We start from the raw sequence: 16426 nt of genomic DNA on the forward strand, positions 1-16426 counted from the left end.
CTGTTTTCATTTAAGAACTGTGTGTGGGGCAGTGTATAGATCTGCGTACTCAGTGATAATTAGGCAAGATTTTCTGGGGGTTACACAAAGGATTATACTCCTCTGTGGCAAACTCTGTCACAGAAGTTCGGAAAGGGTGGGTAGGAAATGTAGAGCAGTGATGTTGTACGTCTCTAGCGATACCATTTTTGTGCCCATGGCTCTGGAGAATGGGTCTCACCTGGCTGAGGGTGGATGGATGTGAGGGCTACACAGAGACTAAGGAGCTTGAACTGCCCCTTATAATTACATTTAAGCTGGAAAGAGCTTTCTCTGTTCTAATGATAAAATAGTTAATGGTCATTATGTAAAATCTGACAATGACAAAAAAGATTAAAAAAAAGTTAAAATCTTCTGTAATCTTGGCACAAAGAATCATTAGTAAATTTTGAGTGTATATTTAAGAAAAAGGGGGAGCAGACTTTAAAAACACTTTGGTAACCTGTTTTACTTAGGGAAGTCATCCTCAGTCATCTTTTTACAATTTTTATTTAATTTTTTTTTTTTTCATTTTTTAAAGTAATCTCTGTGCTCAGCATGGGGCTCCAATTCACAAACCCAAGATCAAGAGCCACAGACTCTACCAACTGGGCCAGCCAGGTGCCCATCTGTCATCTTTTTTAAATTTATTATATACATTTTTAATTTTAATAGGTGTATAGTAACTGTTATATTGAACACAGTGCTCTACCTTAAAAAAAAATATATTTATTTATTTGACAGATTACAAGTAGGCAGAGGGGCAGACAGAGAGGCAGGCAGAGAGAGGGGTGAAGTAGGCTCCCTGCTGAGCAGAGCCCGATGCGGGGCTCGATCCCAGGACCCTGAGATCATGACCTAAGCTGAAGGCAGAGGCTTAACCCACTGAGCCACCCAGGTGTCCCACCAGTGCTCTACTGATGAAAATTTAAGTTGGTTCTAAATAATTATTATAAACAATTCTATGAATTATTCCCATCTTGTTGCCTTAGTTTTTCTTACCTATAGTCCGAGAGAAAGGTTGATGGTTTTAGAGGTTTTAGAGAAAAGCATGTTTTAGAGGTTTTGCAGGTAGTGTTCCTGCTTTGCCATGCAGAGGCTGAGGGTTGGAGTTCCTCACCCTCACAAACACCCTTCTGTGGCCCAGGTAGATGAAAGATACTGTGTGGATGAGCAAGTGATAAAACAATTATTGAGCATGATTATTCTTTTAAATCTTTTCCAATCTGATTGGCAACAAAGATGCTTGTTTTATTTTTATTTTTTTAATGATTTATATGTAAGTAATCTCTTATACCCAGTGTGGGGCTTGAACTCAAAACCCCAAGACGAAGAGTCATGTGCTCTTTTGGTTGAGCCAGCCAGGTGTCCAGAGATGCTTGTGTGTGTGTATTTTTCTTTTCCCCCAAGACGGAGAGAGAAGGAGGGTGGGAGGAGCAAAAGAGAGGGAGAGAGAATATTAAGCAGGCTTCACGCCTACAGAGCCCAATGTGGGGCTTGATCTCACGACCCTGAGCTCATGACCTGAGCCGAAATCCAGAGTCAGAGGCTTAACTGACTGAGCTGCCCAGGTCCCCAGAGATGCCTGTTTTAAATTGTATTTTGTTGATTTGTAAGATTGAACATAAATGACCAAAACACTTTATGTGTTTTGCCCACTTTATGTGTTTTGGTCATTTATGTGTGTTTTAAAAATAGTTTTCTGGTGGGTTTTTTGTTTATCTGCAACAGTGCCTTATGTAAGTTGATGTATTGACTTGTTGATTCTTTCATTTAACAAATACTTGTCTTCTGTATCCCAATTAGTCTTTTTTTAGAAGCTGAGGGGCAATAGTGAACAAATTAGTTCGTTGTTGTTTGCAAGCTTACACTGCCCCAAGCAGACACACATCAGGCAAAGAGCCACCCGGCTGGAGGCAGACATTGTGTGGTGGAGATCAACAGGAAGGGCCTGTGTCATTAAAGGACCTTTCCTTGGGGGGGGTGTATGTGTGTGTCAGCATTTTTCTCTGATTCTCTAAATTATTTTCTTTAAAATAATTTCTTCTGTCTGAGCTGAGATTTGAAGGCTCTTTACTTGTCTAATATATTTGAATAGTTTCCCCAGTTTCTTTTTAGTGGGGGCATGTTGTAGTCTTATTCTTTAGTTTAAAAATGTTTGTGTTTTCAAGTCTAGGAGGATGAGACAAAGAATTACTGGTGACTGGGGTGAGTGGTCAGGAAGCTTTTTGCGGGGAGATGACATGTAAGTTGACATTTGAAGGGTAAGATGGAGTCAGCATGGCAAACAGCTAGGGGAAGAATGTTCCAGAAGAGGTACGGCTAACTCCAAGGCCTCAGGTGGGAAGGGCGTGGGGGTTCTACCAAGTGACTGAAAATCTGTGAGAACAGAGAGGGACTTCTGTGAGATGATGTTGGTGAAGTAAGCGGAAGCTGGTTCCACAAACTGTCCACAGAGGCTGGAGTTTTTTTGCTATATTGGGAAGCCATGGAAGATTTTTAAGCAGGGTAGTGATGAGACTTGCTTTCCTATTTTGTTATAGTTAATTTTTATTTTTAGCCAAGTAACTTGTGTTTGTAACTGTAAAATTATACAAAAATACACTTTTTGAAGAATCACACACATTTGCCCCATTCAGACAGTGAGACTTGACTGTTTGGGGAACATTTCTAACGGCTATGTGTATGTGGCTGTTCTTCATCAGCTTCCATCTGCGTCTGTTGATTTCCTGCTGCAGTAGCTGACCGTGCATTTGTAGTCCCTTGTCTGAGAACCTTGGGGTCAGGTACACTCTGCATTTCAGGAATTTTTGGATTTAGGAGGGTAAAACAGTGTGTGTATGCCATTTATTCTGTGATACCCCTGGTGGAGTTTTGAGCAATCCTGTCGCTTTTCGCAGTAGCCTATCCTCAAACATGCTAATACTCTGAGAGCCAAATATATAAATAAATACTCTGAGAGCCAAATGTTATAAATATATATAACATGCTAATACTCTGAGAGCCACACTGAGTGGACATGTAGAGATACTGCTTCATAAAAGTTCAGGTCAAGTTTTGCTATTAAATGCATTCACGGCTGATAAAAAGTTGTGTTGCCTTTTTTAGAGCCTTTTTTTTTTTTTTTTTTTCTTAATTTCAGATAAAAAAAAATTGTGGATTTGTATTTATCGCCCCTTCCTCCAATATGTACACTCATAGCCATACTCACTACATACGCAAGAGCGTGTGCTCTCTTTACCTCAGTATAATTATGGCTTTTGTTATATAGCTGGTCAGTGTTGTCATTATTTTGGCTCGTTGCTGAATCAGGCATAATTTGTATAGGGTCTTTGGTTTTTGTTGGATTTGGAGTTAACTGCCTTTTAAAATTCGTTTTTTACACATTTAATACTAATCCTCCCCTGATGCTCCATTGGAAATATAAAATTTCTCTTCAGTTTTTGTTTTTTTTTTTAAAGATTTTATTTATTTGTCAGAGAACGAGCGAGAGCGAGCATAGGCAGACAGAGTGGAAAGCAGATTCAGAGGGAGAAGCAGGCTCCCTGCAGAGCAAGGAGCCCAATGTGGGACTCGATCCCAGGATGCTGGGATCATGACCTGAGCCGAAGGCAGCTGCTTAACCAACTGAGCCACCCAGGCGTCCCCTCTTCAGTTTTTCTTCCCACGTGCAGACACGTTAGGTAATTCCTCAGTTCCTACCTTCCCTCTGTGGTTCTCTGTTACTCTTCATCATTCTGCCCTTAGAGGTCTAGACCCTCGTCTCTTTCGCATATCCCAGCTCCCTGGTCCGAAGTGGCTTTCCGTCTTGCTTTATTCCTTTGTTTTGTTCAAACACATTTTTTGTTAACTTCTCTGTCCTTACTGCCTGACATTAAGTGTATTGGGCCCTTGCATGTCTGAAAATATCTTTATTCCACCCCCAGTGTGTCTAGCTTTGTATTAAATTTTGGGTTGAAAATAATTTCCTCTTAGAATTTTGGAAGAATTGTTCCACAGCTTTTTGGTGCCCAGTGTTGCCGTGTACTCCTTCCTGTTCCAGTCTGAGTCCTGCTCTTCCTTGTGTGAGACCCATTGATCGTCTCTGGAATTATTTGGGACCTTTTTCTCTCTGAAGTTGCATAAATCGGCATCTTGGTGTGGTTCTTGTCTCTCTCATTCTGCTGTATGTCAGATGCACAGAGACTCCTCTTGGTTTGGGGGCAATTTTAGTGTATCCTGTGTCTTCTCTCTCTCTTTTTAAAAAAATTAACATAGAAGGTATTATTTGCTCCAGGGGTTCATCAGTCTTACAGAATTCACAGCACTCACCATAGCACATGCCCTCCCCAGTGTGCATCTCCCCACGCCACCCCCCACCCCCTCCAGGAACTCTCAGTTTGTTTCCTTAGATGAAGAGTCTCTTATGGTTTGTCTTCCTCTCTGGTTTCATCTTGTTTTATTTTTCCCTCCCTTCCCCTATGGTCCTCTCTCGTTTCTCAGATTCCTCATATCAGTAAGATCATATGATACTTGTCTTTCTCTGATTGACTTATTTTGCTTAGCATAATAAAATTTTCTAAAGATTTTATGTATTTATTTAACAGAGAGAGAGAGAGAGAGAGAGAGTGCAAGCAGGGGGAATAGCAGGCAGAGCAGGTAGAGGGAGAAATAGGCTTCCTGCTGAATGAGGAGCCCAATGTGGGACTTGATCCCAGGACCCTAGGATCATGACCTGAGCTGAATGAAGGCAGCTGCTTAATTGACTGAGCCACCATGGCGTCCCTCTTTTCTTTTTAATTAGTGAGTTTTAATTGCATTTATTGGTAATAGAACTGAATATTTTTTCTTTTTAAAAAAATTTTTTAGGGTTGAATATTTCTAAAGCTTATCAGACATGTCATTTGGTATCATTTCTCTAATCATTTTATCTCACGTATTTTCTTATCTCTTTGGGGTGTCTATTGACATGTTGGGTATTAAACTGAGTCTGTGTTTTTTAATATCTATTTTCCTTATTTCTAAGTTACTTTTTATTTGTTTGTGTCCCTTTCATGTTGGAAGCTTTCACCATCACGTATCTTGCCATTCTTGACTATCTTTTTATGTTTAAGTGTGTTGTATTAGAAAGAGTCAGTCTTCACTGAAAGGGTTTGGTGGGGGGGCTGGCCTTTTTACTTCAGGACTCCTCAAATTGCAGCATGTAGAGCTGTTAACCACCTCCTCTTCTGCTAACTGTTTTCCTTGCCTGGGAACTTTTAATCGTCTGGCTGCATGATGGGAGTGGCACTGGGCAGGCAAGTTGATCCTATAGTGTTAAGATATAAAATTATAAAGTACAAGAATTTTACTAGGAATTGTAAATAAGATGTCCTGTTTTCAGCTTCTCCCTGCGCTTATCCTCTGCTCTGCTTGGTGTCTCAGAATTGAGGGAGCTGAGGGAGTAGGTAGAAGGGATAGCTACATGGCGTGTGGAGTTGGGGAGCAAGTTAGGGACTGGGAAGTAGCTTCTCCCCTGCATTCTGCTCCGATTCCTAACCAGCTGCATTTAAGCACTTAGCCAGACCCTCTGCCTCCCCAGTGGAATCTGTCATTGGGTCCGTGGGAGACACTTGCTCAGGTCTTGGGTGTGTTTTCCTCTACAGGCACATGGGTCTCAGCTTCTCTACGTTTTTGAATTGGTTATTCCTCTCTTTTTCTGTCTTGCAAATGCTCGTTGAAATATCTTGTTGTGGGCACCTGGGTGGCTCAGTTGGTTAAGGGACTGCTTTTGGCTCAGGTCATGATCCCAGGGCCCTGGGATTGAGCTCTGCATTGGGCTCCCTGCTTAGTGGGGAGCCTGCTTCTCTCTCCTGCATTCCCCTTGCTTATACTTTCTGTCCGTCTGTCTCTCTGTCTCTGTCAAATAAATAAAATCTTTTAAAGAAAATACCTTGTTGCCTTTCTTATTATCATTGTTTTGTGGATAGATACTACCTTTTAAATTTTTGCTATTATTTTAGTCGAGTTAGCAAGAGAAAGGAGGTAAACCTGTATGATTAATCCATGTTTAACTTACAGTATGTTTTTCTTTATAGAAAGAAATTTCAGATTCCTGTCAGGAGAAGTGAATTGAAATGATGGGACAGAACAGATGCATAGAAACAGTTATTATAAGAATCCAAGAAAGTATCTTGGAGAGGGTCACAGCAGTGGAATGGAAGAAGGGAAGGCTGTGCTATATGTCATATGGAAGAAAAACTGACAGGACTCAGTGGACCACGTGTGCATGTGTGCACACGCACATGCACGTGTGCTTGGAAAGAGAGAATGTGAGGAATCCAGATTGCTGGCTTTAGTTCTGGGCACATGGTGTTGCCATGTTGCCAGGAGGGAGGATTGGAGGAGAATCAGAGTGTTTTGGGGGGAGGGGCTGTTGGAATCACGACTTGTGTTTTCTACACATGAAGTCTGAGAGGCCGGGGACGTCCAGGTGAAGTTGTTAAGCAGGCGTTGGCGTAAGCAGAGTCAGAATTCTGAGACACTTGAGCTGGAGACGAGTTCGGCCGCTGTTGCTAGTAGATGAGAAGAGCGGAGTAGAAAATGTCGTGAGAGAGAAGAAGGCAGCCTAGAACTGAACCCTGGTGAACGCTTGTTATTATGCCTCTGAGGGAGAGGTCAGAGAGGTGAGGAAATCAAGAGCGGGGTCACTGTCAAAGTGAGGTGAAGTGTGTATTGGGACGAGACTGTGGCCTGCATATTGGCAGTCCACACTCCCTGCCCGTGGGTCGGAAGGTGAAAGTGAGCGCAGTAGCTGGCAGGCCTTTCTTGTCTCAGTGTGGCAGGCTCTTCTCTTCCTCAGAATCTTTGTTCTCGCTGTTGTTCTGTCACTTCTTGGACTTTATTGTGTACGTACACTTCACACGTAGACAAGTGATGGCAGGCACACAGCAGGCACCCGATAAATACTTGTGATGAATGGGTTTCTTAACCAGTCCCTCCAGCCATACAAATAGTAGTGGATGGCCACCTTCAGGTTTTGTCTGTGCAACTTAGTAGTATGCTTTGGGAGATATGAATTTATGTTGATTTCCTCAGTCCCTACCAAAATCACGTCTAGTCACCGTCAGAATATTCCTACAGTAATTATAAGAGAATTAATTGATAACAATTTTAATTCTTTTTTATACTTGGCTTCGACGGTCTGTGTTGGTACAGAAATCTGGTCTGGAACAAATAGCATTTTTCCAGGTACTCTCGTCTGCACGAGACTCTGTCTGTGCTAGGCACTAGGACACCTTTGTGAAAACGTTGGGTCATGGTCTGTGCTCTCATGGAACTTCAGACCGTAAACTTGATTTTGCTTTTGGAATTCTGCGACACCCTTGTTTACATATATTGCCTTTATTTTTTACCTTTCTTGAAGCATTTGATTTCTTTTGCTTTCTACATGTACTTGACTGTTCATTTATGTGTTTGATGTTGAAGGGACAAGCTTTGGAGTCCAAACAGGATGCTTTCCAGGGCCAGGAAGCGGCAGTAATGATGGATCAGAAGGCGGCATTATATGGGCAGACGTACCCGGCCCAGGGGCCTCCAATGCAAGGAGGCTTTAATCTTCAGGGACAATCACCAACTTTTAACTCCATGATGAATCCGATGAACCAGCAAGGCAATTTTCCTCTCCAAGGAATGCACCCGAGGGCCAACATCATGAGGCCCCGGACCAGCACCCCCAAGCAGCTCCGAATGCAGCTTCAGCAGCGGCTGCAAGGCCAGCAGGTGAGCGGCTCGAGCTGCTTCAGCCAGATGCGCCCTCCCTGCGGCCGCGACCCCCCTCCGGCTGCGCCCCAGCCGCGTGGTCAGGCTTTGCTCTTCAGGGCTCTTGCCACTGGCTCTCTAGCCCTTGTCAGCTCACACTCTTGTTGGGACGTTTGTGTAACCTTTTGTTGGTACAGGTGCTTCCTTTTGAGGGAGTGGTCCTGCTGGAATTGGTCAGGTCCTCCTTACCTTTTGATAAGATTATTCTGTCGTTCAGATTAGAAAGTGAACAGTGTCCGAGGAGATGGCCCTTGGGGGAGGAAAGTATTTCTTGATGGCTTAGAGGTAGATGGTTTCTATTTTTAAAAAAGTCCTTAATATTAATACCAGATACTTAAACCTTATTGACTTGAACATTGTTTTTATGGAACCTCTGCTTTCTAGATGTTTTAAAAAGCTTGAGCTCTCTTAATATTCTAAACTAAGAGCTCTCTTTTTTATTTCCTTAATCCCTAACATATCTTTTAAAATTTAACTATTTTTATATTATTTATGTCTTGGGTATGCTGAGTCATTAAATGTGGCGGAACTGAACCGTGTAAGCTGATGAGTGAGTGAGCGTCAGGTCGAGTGAGCCAGAGACTTCTCGGGTATTAATATGATGAAAAGTCATTGTTGGTGCTCTGGAAAGCTGTGTTACCATATTCATGGTGTCATTTTACTTTTTACCACTTCTTTCCACTGAAGTCACTTAGGAAAAGCTAACTGAGGAGGTGGTTTATTTAGTGTTGGTCTGAGCAAGTTAAAGCTATTTCCCTAGTGGCCTAAATAATCCCAGAGAAAATCTGACTTTATGAATCCTTTGAGTTTCTGTTGAAGATACTCTGTAAGCTGCAGATTTGTATTTTAACTTTTCCTCCTGTGATGCCAAACAATAAAGCTTCATATGTTTGCCAAGGCCTTTTCAGCCTGAACTTTTTTTTTTTTTTTAAGATTCCACTTAGTTACTTTTTTTTTTTTTTAAAGTAACTTCTGTACCCATCTTGGGATTTGAACTCACAGCCTTTAGATCAAGAGCTGCATGCTCCCGCGAAGTGTGGAAGTGTACTGGTTTAGTGTAGATGTGACTTAACCAGGTTAACGTGTTGGAAGTAACATCAGGACCTTCCTGGGTGGTGCTGGAAAGCTGTTCAGGGTTCACTCGTGTGCTCCACGTGCATCCTAACCAACCTGTCTCTCTCCAGTTTTTGAATCAGAGCCGTCAGGCGCTGGAGATGAAAATGGACAGCCCTGCTGCTGGGAGTGCTGCCGTCATGAGGCCCATGATGCAGCCGCAGGTCACCTCCCAGGTGAGGAAAGTGAGTCTGTCCACGGCCACTGCCGTGGGCCCCGTGCAGGGCCTGGTCCGTACGTGGCCCTCAGTAAATGTATGTTGAAACCCACCAGCTCCCAGTTTCTTGTGTAAGAAACCAGTCGCGCCCTCATCACACTTCCTCCTCCATTCTTCTCTCTTGTTGCTGATGAGGACTCAGGAGGGGAGGCGCTTTCATTAAAACCACGGATTCGTGTTTTTTTAATTTCCTTTGTGATTATATATGGTGAAAATAGCTGACACTTTTTCAGGATTTAAAAATAATAAATCTGTAAACTTTTCTTTGTTTCTTGGTTATGAAACCATACGCTCATTGGGTAAAATACGAGATTATAAGAAGAAAAAAGTAAATGATACATAATGCAACTCTCAAGGACCGTCTCTGAGATGACTTGTTTTCCATAGTGGGAAGGATGATGCCTGAGTTCTCTGTACCTCCAGCACAAGTTGGAGACTGTACTAAGGTATTTTCTTGATGTGTGCGAAGCAGATGACCACACAGAAGTCCTTTACTGTGGTTGGAAAGACTGTTGCTAATGATTGTAAAAAGCAACAGACAAAAACAACCGACTGTGACAGGCCCAGTGTTGGCTGTCTTAGGCCTGTGTGGAAGTACTTTGATAATCCGACGTCTTGAATAAGCTGAGCTAGGATGCCTTCCAGAAAGATAAAAGTTGCTTTTTCGCAGGTGTTTTCTCCCAGCTGATAGGGCCCAAGTCAATGTTTTGGTTCTGTGCTTTGACCATGTTACTTCCTGAACTTGCAGACAGCTGCTCCTAACTCTCTGTCTCTTGTTTCAAAAGCTTTAAGAGACTCTACAGTCTACCTCTGGGGGTAGACTCCTATTTGAGTATGACCCCATTCTTTTGGGGGAATGCTCCCTCGTGCCTCCCTTCCTCCCTCCCCTCCTCCCACACTCTTACTGCTGTCCTTTTCCTTCTTGTGGTTTCATTTCATAGTTTCTGAAAAATTTATCTACATAGTCTACCCTTAAATGTTCTCTCACTTTAAGGAGTGTTTTCCGTGTGAAGGCTTGACAACTCGCCCAAACGGTTTCCAGGTCCCTGTTCTGTACCCCGTCGTCCCCACCCAGCCACGATGCCATACTGGGAATTTACCAGACTGAGAATGGTGCATTTTTCCTCTTGTAGGAAGAAAGGCATTGGGTGGTTTTCTCTCCTACCTCCTGTATGGTGGTGGTCCCATGTGTATGGACTGGCCGGTTGCTGCTCCGTGTGTGTAACTGCATTCTCTCTTGGGTATTAGCAGGGTTTTCTGAATGCCCAGATGGTAGCTCAGCGCAGCAGGGAGCTGCTCAGTCATCACTTCCGCCAGCAGCGGGTGGCCGTCATGATGCAGCAGCAGCAGCAGCAGCAACAGCAGCAGCCGCAGCCGCAGCCGCAGGCCTTCAGCCCACCCCCGAACGTGACCGCCTCCCCCAGCATGGATGGGGTTTTGGCAGGGCCGGTGATGCCACAGGCTCCTCCCCAGCAGTTTCCATATCCACCAAATTACGGTAAATTTGATGGCGAAATGGCTTCCCCAGAGTAAGATTACTAAGGATCTAAGATTCGGAGATACGTTGCATATTAAATACAAAGTAGTATTTACTCACTCCCTTTTGTTATTCACTAGAAAGATGAAATTAATTAAAAACAGCAGAACAAGGAATGGTGACTTTTGAGACTGACAAGGTGCAGTAAGAGGCCAGACCAGGCCAGACCAGACAAACCCTAGAAGTCTTGCTCAAGAGTTTTGGTGTCACTGTGTGTTCATAGATGTGTTTAGATTTGCACTGAGGCAAGGTCGCCTGAGGCCTGCTCACAGGCACCTGCTTTGGGAGAAAAACAGGGAGGGTGGAAGAAAGGCAGGGAAGGTGGAAGACAACTCAGAGTACTTTGATCAAGAGACGATGCTCATTGTCAGAATGGAGAAAAACTGATTGGTCTAAAAAAAAAACCCAAAACCCAAAAATGTTTATGGGAGTGCAGTAGCATAGTAGATATGCTATCAGAGTTGAGCTTTTTTTTTCTCCCCCCGGTCTTGTTTTTTTAGCTCCCCAGACCCTAATTTGGAAGAAAGACCACCAGGTTCCCCTCCCCACCCCAGACCAAGTATGTCCCAGTGTAGCTGGACTCTACAGGCTCTGAATGCTTGCTCATGTCAGAGGAATGCCAGTGGGCTTTTGGGTTCCTTTCCTTGGTGACTTGGCTGTGTATTAATTACAGTAATGCATGTTATCCCTTCAGGTCCAGTCTTGGAGAGATTCCAGGAACATGGTGGGAGTGGGGGGCCAGGTGTCTTTTGGGGAGATTCCATTTTAGGTATTCTCCTGCCATCTGGGGACAGAGGGACAGAGTGATGCCAGTAGCGTGAGGTGGAGTCCCTCTTACACAAAAACCTCCACGAAGTAGCAGCTCTTCGGTGGGCTGGAAGGTCTGCGGCCAGCGGTAAGCCCATTCCCCCAGTTGGCGTCTCAGTGAGAAGCAAGAGGAGAGGGCAGGCGGCATCGTGTGGCTCTTTCTGTCTCCCCTGCCCTTAGAAGAGACCATGAAGTTTCTGTAGGAAATGGATACTGCAGTTTCTTGTTCTTCCTTCTTCTTTAAAGGAATGGGACAGCAACCAGACCCAGCCTTCGGTCGAGTGTCTAGTCCTCCCAATGCAATGATGCCCTCGAGAATGGGTCCTTCCCAGAACCCCATGATGCCGCATGCTCAGACCGCGCCCCTGTATCAGTCGTCGGAGATAAAGGGCTGGCCATCAGGAAACCTGGCCAGGAACAGGTGAGGAACAGGGACTTGAAAAGGCATTCAGGTTCTGGGGCCCAAAAGTGTAAGAGCGTAACCTCTGCATGCTTCAGTCAAGCCTGTGTGGACTGAGAGCGCGAAAGGCCTGGGTTCCTGTTAGGAAGTGTACTATTTGGCCTCTCCATTTTGAGACTCCTTCCTGCCCCACACGTATCCACAGGCAGCTGTGGAACAGAGAAGGCGAGGCAGGCAGGGGGCCCTCTTCTCCCTCGTATTCTCTGCTGAAGCACAGCGATACTTGACAGAACTGTGGTGGTCTCTCTGTGCATGTCCGGTGTGACCAGAATGACCCAGCTTGTAATTTCCCACTTGGTTTACAGCTCGTTTCCCCAGCAGCAGTTCGCCCACCAGGGGAACCCTGCGGCGTACAGTATGGTGCACATGAACGGCAGCGGTGGTCCCATGGGACAGATGAACATGAACTCCATGCCCATGGCCGGCATGCCCATGGGCCCTGATCAGGTATGGGGGTCGGTCTGTCCCTTCCTTTTGTCAGAAAATTTTTCCTTCTCTCTTGAGAGAGCCAAAGCCTCATCTGTAATCTAAAGGTCCTCAGCAGGTTTTCAACTTGGGGTGGGTGACCCAAAGCTAGAGTCTAAGGCATTGGGCCATCCGGTACCTTTGGTAAATGGCATCTAAGGAATCTGAATCCGTCAGCCAGTGGCCCGTTGCTGGCGCCGTGGATTCTTCTGTGTTGTGCACAGCCTGTGTTTTCCTCACGTGTCTTCTGGTTGTTAACAGAAATACTGCTGACACCCCTACACCAGGACCTCCAAGGAAATCACTGTACAAATGACACTGCACTATGATTCTCGGGAGTGAAGAATCCTCGCCTGCACACTCAGCTCTGAGGAAAGACCCGGCTTCGGTCTCCGGGAAGGGTATTCCGAGCGATGTCATTTGAGCAGGACTGGATCTGAAGCAGATGTGCGATGTCTACCTGTATTTCCTTCCTCCTGTGTATCGTGGAGTTCACAACACTTACTTTTGGCATTCTGCCTCTTGGGGATGGGATTCTGGAGGGACGGAGTGTGACTGATCCCGAAACTCTGCCCGTACCCCTTCTTTCTCCCTGCTTGTCCGGGTGTTTCGCATCCGTGGGGACGGGCTGGAGGACCTCAGAGAAGTCCAGAGAGGGGAGGAGGTCTAGTTTCTCTCGTGGCAGTACCCGACGGAGAACACAGTTGCCGAACTTGATGTGTTCCTGTTGTGACCAGATGGTTTTGTGTTCTCACCGGACTCTGTCCCGAGAAGTTGGCCTTTCTCAATTCTTGTCTTTTAATGATGGTGTTGAGTTGCTCCAGCCCTATTCTTGGTTGTCCTGGACCTTTCCCTGAGTAAGAACTTCCTCTGTCTTTAATGTCCTATAATACTTTACCTCCAGGAGATGTCCTTGATGTCACATGGCTTTGTGGAAGGGACAGTGAGATGACAGTATTTAGTTGCAGCAGTAGCAGTTTTTCCCATGCTAATGTGCGGCCGAGTGCACTTTATTTAAAAAGTAATGGATAAATGCAATATTCCTGAGGTCTTGAGGAATGGTGAACCACATTCCCGGTTTTTGTCTGAACTGATCTGTTGGGCAAGGACTATGGTTTTTTTGTTGTTTGAAGTACTGGTGTCACCCTTTGCCTATATGGTAGAGCAATAATGCTTTTTGAAAATAAATTGCAGAAAACCCAAGGCCAGGTACTGCATTCTGAATCAGAATTTCGCAGTGTTTCTGTGAATAGATTTTCTTTTGTAAATACGACCTTTAAGATATTGTATTATGTAAAATATGTATATACCTTTTTTGCAGGTCACAACAACTCATTTTTACAGAGTTTGTGAAGCTAAATATTTAACATTGTTGACTTCAGTAAGCTCAGTGCGGTGAGGCTACACACAGAAGAGACACCCCCTGAATTTTGTGGCCTGGGGGAGGGGATGGCGGTCTGCAGGCGCACCCCACCCCCCTGCTCCAGTGTTAGATGCCTCCCTCTTTTCGATCTCTTAAATGCTTTTTTTTAAAAAAGATCATTTGTTTAGATGTAGGCATTTTAAATTTGTCTTTTAAATTCCTTTACCAGAACTAAGCACTTTGTTAATTTTAGGGGAAAGAATAGATATGGAGAAATAAACTTTTAAAAAAAGATATCAAGAATTTTAAAAGATCAATTTGATTTAAAAGGAATCTTGGATTTTAAGCGGTCCATAAATTAAACAATAGTTCACGATATTCTGTTTTTTAATCGAATATGTTGCCTCTTCATCCGCTGTAGGAGTGCTCTAAGGTTTTGGTTGCTAGGACCCAAATCCCACATTGAGATCTCGGGAGTAGACCCCTTGATGTGTGGCGTCTAGTGTCTGCTCGGCTGTCTTGTCACTTGGAAGCGGTGCGCTTCTGGTCCCTGAGAGCCGGAGTGGCGTCAGGGGGTTTCTCAGGGAGCTCAGCCCCCAGGGCGGCCGGGTGTGCAGCTTCCCAGCTGTGGTCTGGCTGAGCGCGTGCCTTTGCGCTCCATGCCACTGCCCCTTTCTGCTCTTGCCGGGCTTGGACACTCTTTCTGGTCCGTTGGGAATAGAGAAAAAATTTAATTCCTTTTACCTGGCTTACTTTATTAGCTTCAAATAGTTGAATGAAATTGGGTTTTCAGATATCCGTGAATTTCAAAGGTCTCTGGCTAGCTTTGGTATCAATTTCCTAGCAATAACCGAGAACCAGTTAATTTTTGTTTTATTTCATACGTATTTAGCCAATTTTTCTAGGTGTTTATGAAGGTAAGATCACGTAATTTCTTTGACTTATACATAAGTGAAACCCGTATTTCCAGAACCACCTCTGGAATAGATTTGGATTTGACACCCTCTCCCCCACTGCCTGGTTAAAAATAAATCTGAGATTGTAAATCCATCGACTTCCATCACAGTGGCCTGTACTTTTCAGATAACATCCTCCTGTCTGGAGCAGAGACGTAGCTGAGTCAGTCTCTTGTCTTTTTAGACACAGTTGTGTCACGTGTATCTGAACCTTTCCTGTTTAAGTCATGTGTGCGTGGGGAGAAAGAGAATGGTGCTCTTACCTTTCTTGACTTTTAAAAATTACAAACAAAAAACACAAAGTTTTGTGATTCTTTTCCTCAGTCCCAACTCCAGGCTAACTGGAAGGCAGCACCCCCTTTTATATGGGAAAAAAAGGAGAAACTTTATTATAAGTTTTTATATTTTCTACTTGTTCATTTTATTGGTGCAAACTTAAGAATTTGATTTTCTTTTAATAGATGCCGTCTTTTGAGATAATTTGTTTTTACCTTTATTGCCCTTTTATCTTTTTTGGATACTTCTCTTTGTACTCCTGCTGCCTACCTCTCCCTACTCCCCAACCCCCACTTTTTTAAACCTTGGTATTTCATCTGCTTTTAGAATGTGTGATATTTCCAGTACCTACTTTTTTGCTGAATCCAAAGATATATAAATATAAATATATATATTTTATAAAGATCAAAATGATAATAGAGGAGATACATTTCTTCCTTTAAAAAGCAAATAGAAATTCATTGTTAATGTTCGTATTATGATGCCACTTTTCTAAATTGTGCATCTTGATGGAAAAGGTGTAAATATCAACCACCAGGACTGCTTAGTTAGTTGGTATTTAATATCTAGGCGAGTTGGGGGTATGGGGAGGGGAGCATAGAACATACTTGGCTTGAGGTCCTTGAAAGGACTGCCACGTAAGTTGTCCTTATGCCTCTCCGGTTCCATGAGTTTTGTTCACAAGCGGGGGCATCCTAGGAGTAAAGCCTGTAGGACAGACAAAACCCCCTGCTTCGGAGGAGCAAGAGCTGCTTTTCAGCTCGAAGGCCAACTGTTTAATGAGAAAGGTGTTTTTTCTTTCCTTCTTTCTCTGTCTTTCCAATGTGTGGAATTTCGATGATGGAAATGTCATTCTGAGAGCAATATTTAAAATTCTCAGGAACTGACTTATAGTATTGAGAATGAATTCACTTTCAATCAAGTTTACATTCAATGTTTCTTCTAAAAATCTAAATCATTCTTTACACTGCAAAGAACCCAGACCACATGGGATAACTTAGGAGATGGTTGAGTGGTAAGCTCTGACTGCGTTGTGGATCATTTTGGATGTCATTGTAAATAAAGGTTTCTATTTAACATTGATGCCTAAGAGCTTGCTTGTTTCCTTCTTTTCCTTTAAAAAAAAAAATCCTAATTGGATTAAGGATAAAGAGGTGGTTAAGGGATCCTGTTCAAATAATCCTAACCGTGGAAAAGCACAGAGCTGTTATGCTCGAAGGCGAGCACTTTGGGGGTCCTCTCCACCGTCTGCTCGTTGAGAAGCGCGGCAGGTTGGGTGGTGGCCAGGGTGGGCCCTCCTGCTCCTCCCTCCTGGCCTCTGACCGCTGTGCTGGCCAGGCTGGGCTAGCGGGTGCGGAGAGGGGCCGGCTAATAGGGTGAACTGCTCTGCAGTCGATTAACATTTTTAAAAAGCAGGGTCCTGAAGCGGGGGGAA

General features: G+C 44.0%; 1 protein-coding gene across 13 annotated transcripts in view; it reads left to right on the forward strand.

Moving 5' to 3' along the window:
* Window positions 1-16074, forward strand: part of NCOA3 (nuclear receptor coactivator 3) — a 139172-nt gene extending 123098 nt beyond the window's left edge. For 7 of the 13 annotated variants that reach the window (XM_082744791.1, XM_082744786.1, XM_082744792.1 and 4 more), the window contains 6 exons: window positions 7465-7758; window positions 8982-9086; window positions 10376-10625; window positions 11718-11892; window positions 12237-12378; window positions 12658-16074. In XM_082744791.1, the coding sequence (XP_082600917.1) occupies window positions 7465-7758; window positions 8982-9086; window positions 10376-10625; window positions 11718-11892; window positions 12237-12378; window positions 12658-12669 (978 nt within the window). In that variant the 3' untranslated portion in view covers window positions 12670-16074. The remainder of the gene's footprint in view (window positions 1-7464; window positions 7759-8981; window positions 9087-10375; window positions 10626-11717; window positions 11893-12236; window positions 12379-12657) is intronic. The other 6 variants (XM_082744798.1, XM_082744797.1, XM_082744787.1 and 3 more) reach the window with 1 other exon arrangement.
* Window positions 16075-16426: the final 352 nt, after the last annotated feature.

Source organism: Mustela nivalis, assembly GCF_964662115.1.
Source record: "Mustela nivalis genome assembly, chromosome: 8".
Classification (NCBI taxonomy): Eukaryota; Metazoa; Chordata; class Mammalia; order Carnivora; family Mustelidae; genus Mustela; species Mustela nivalis.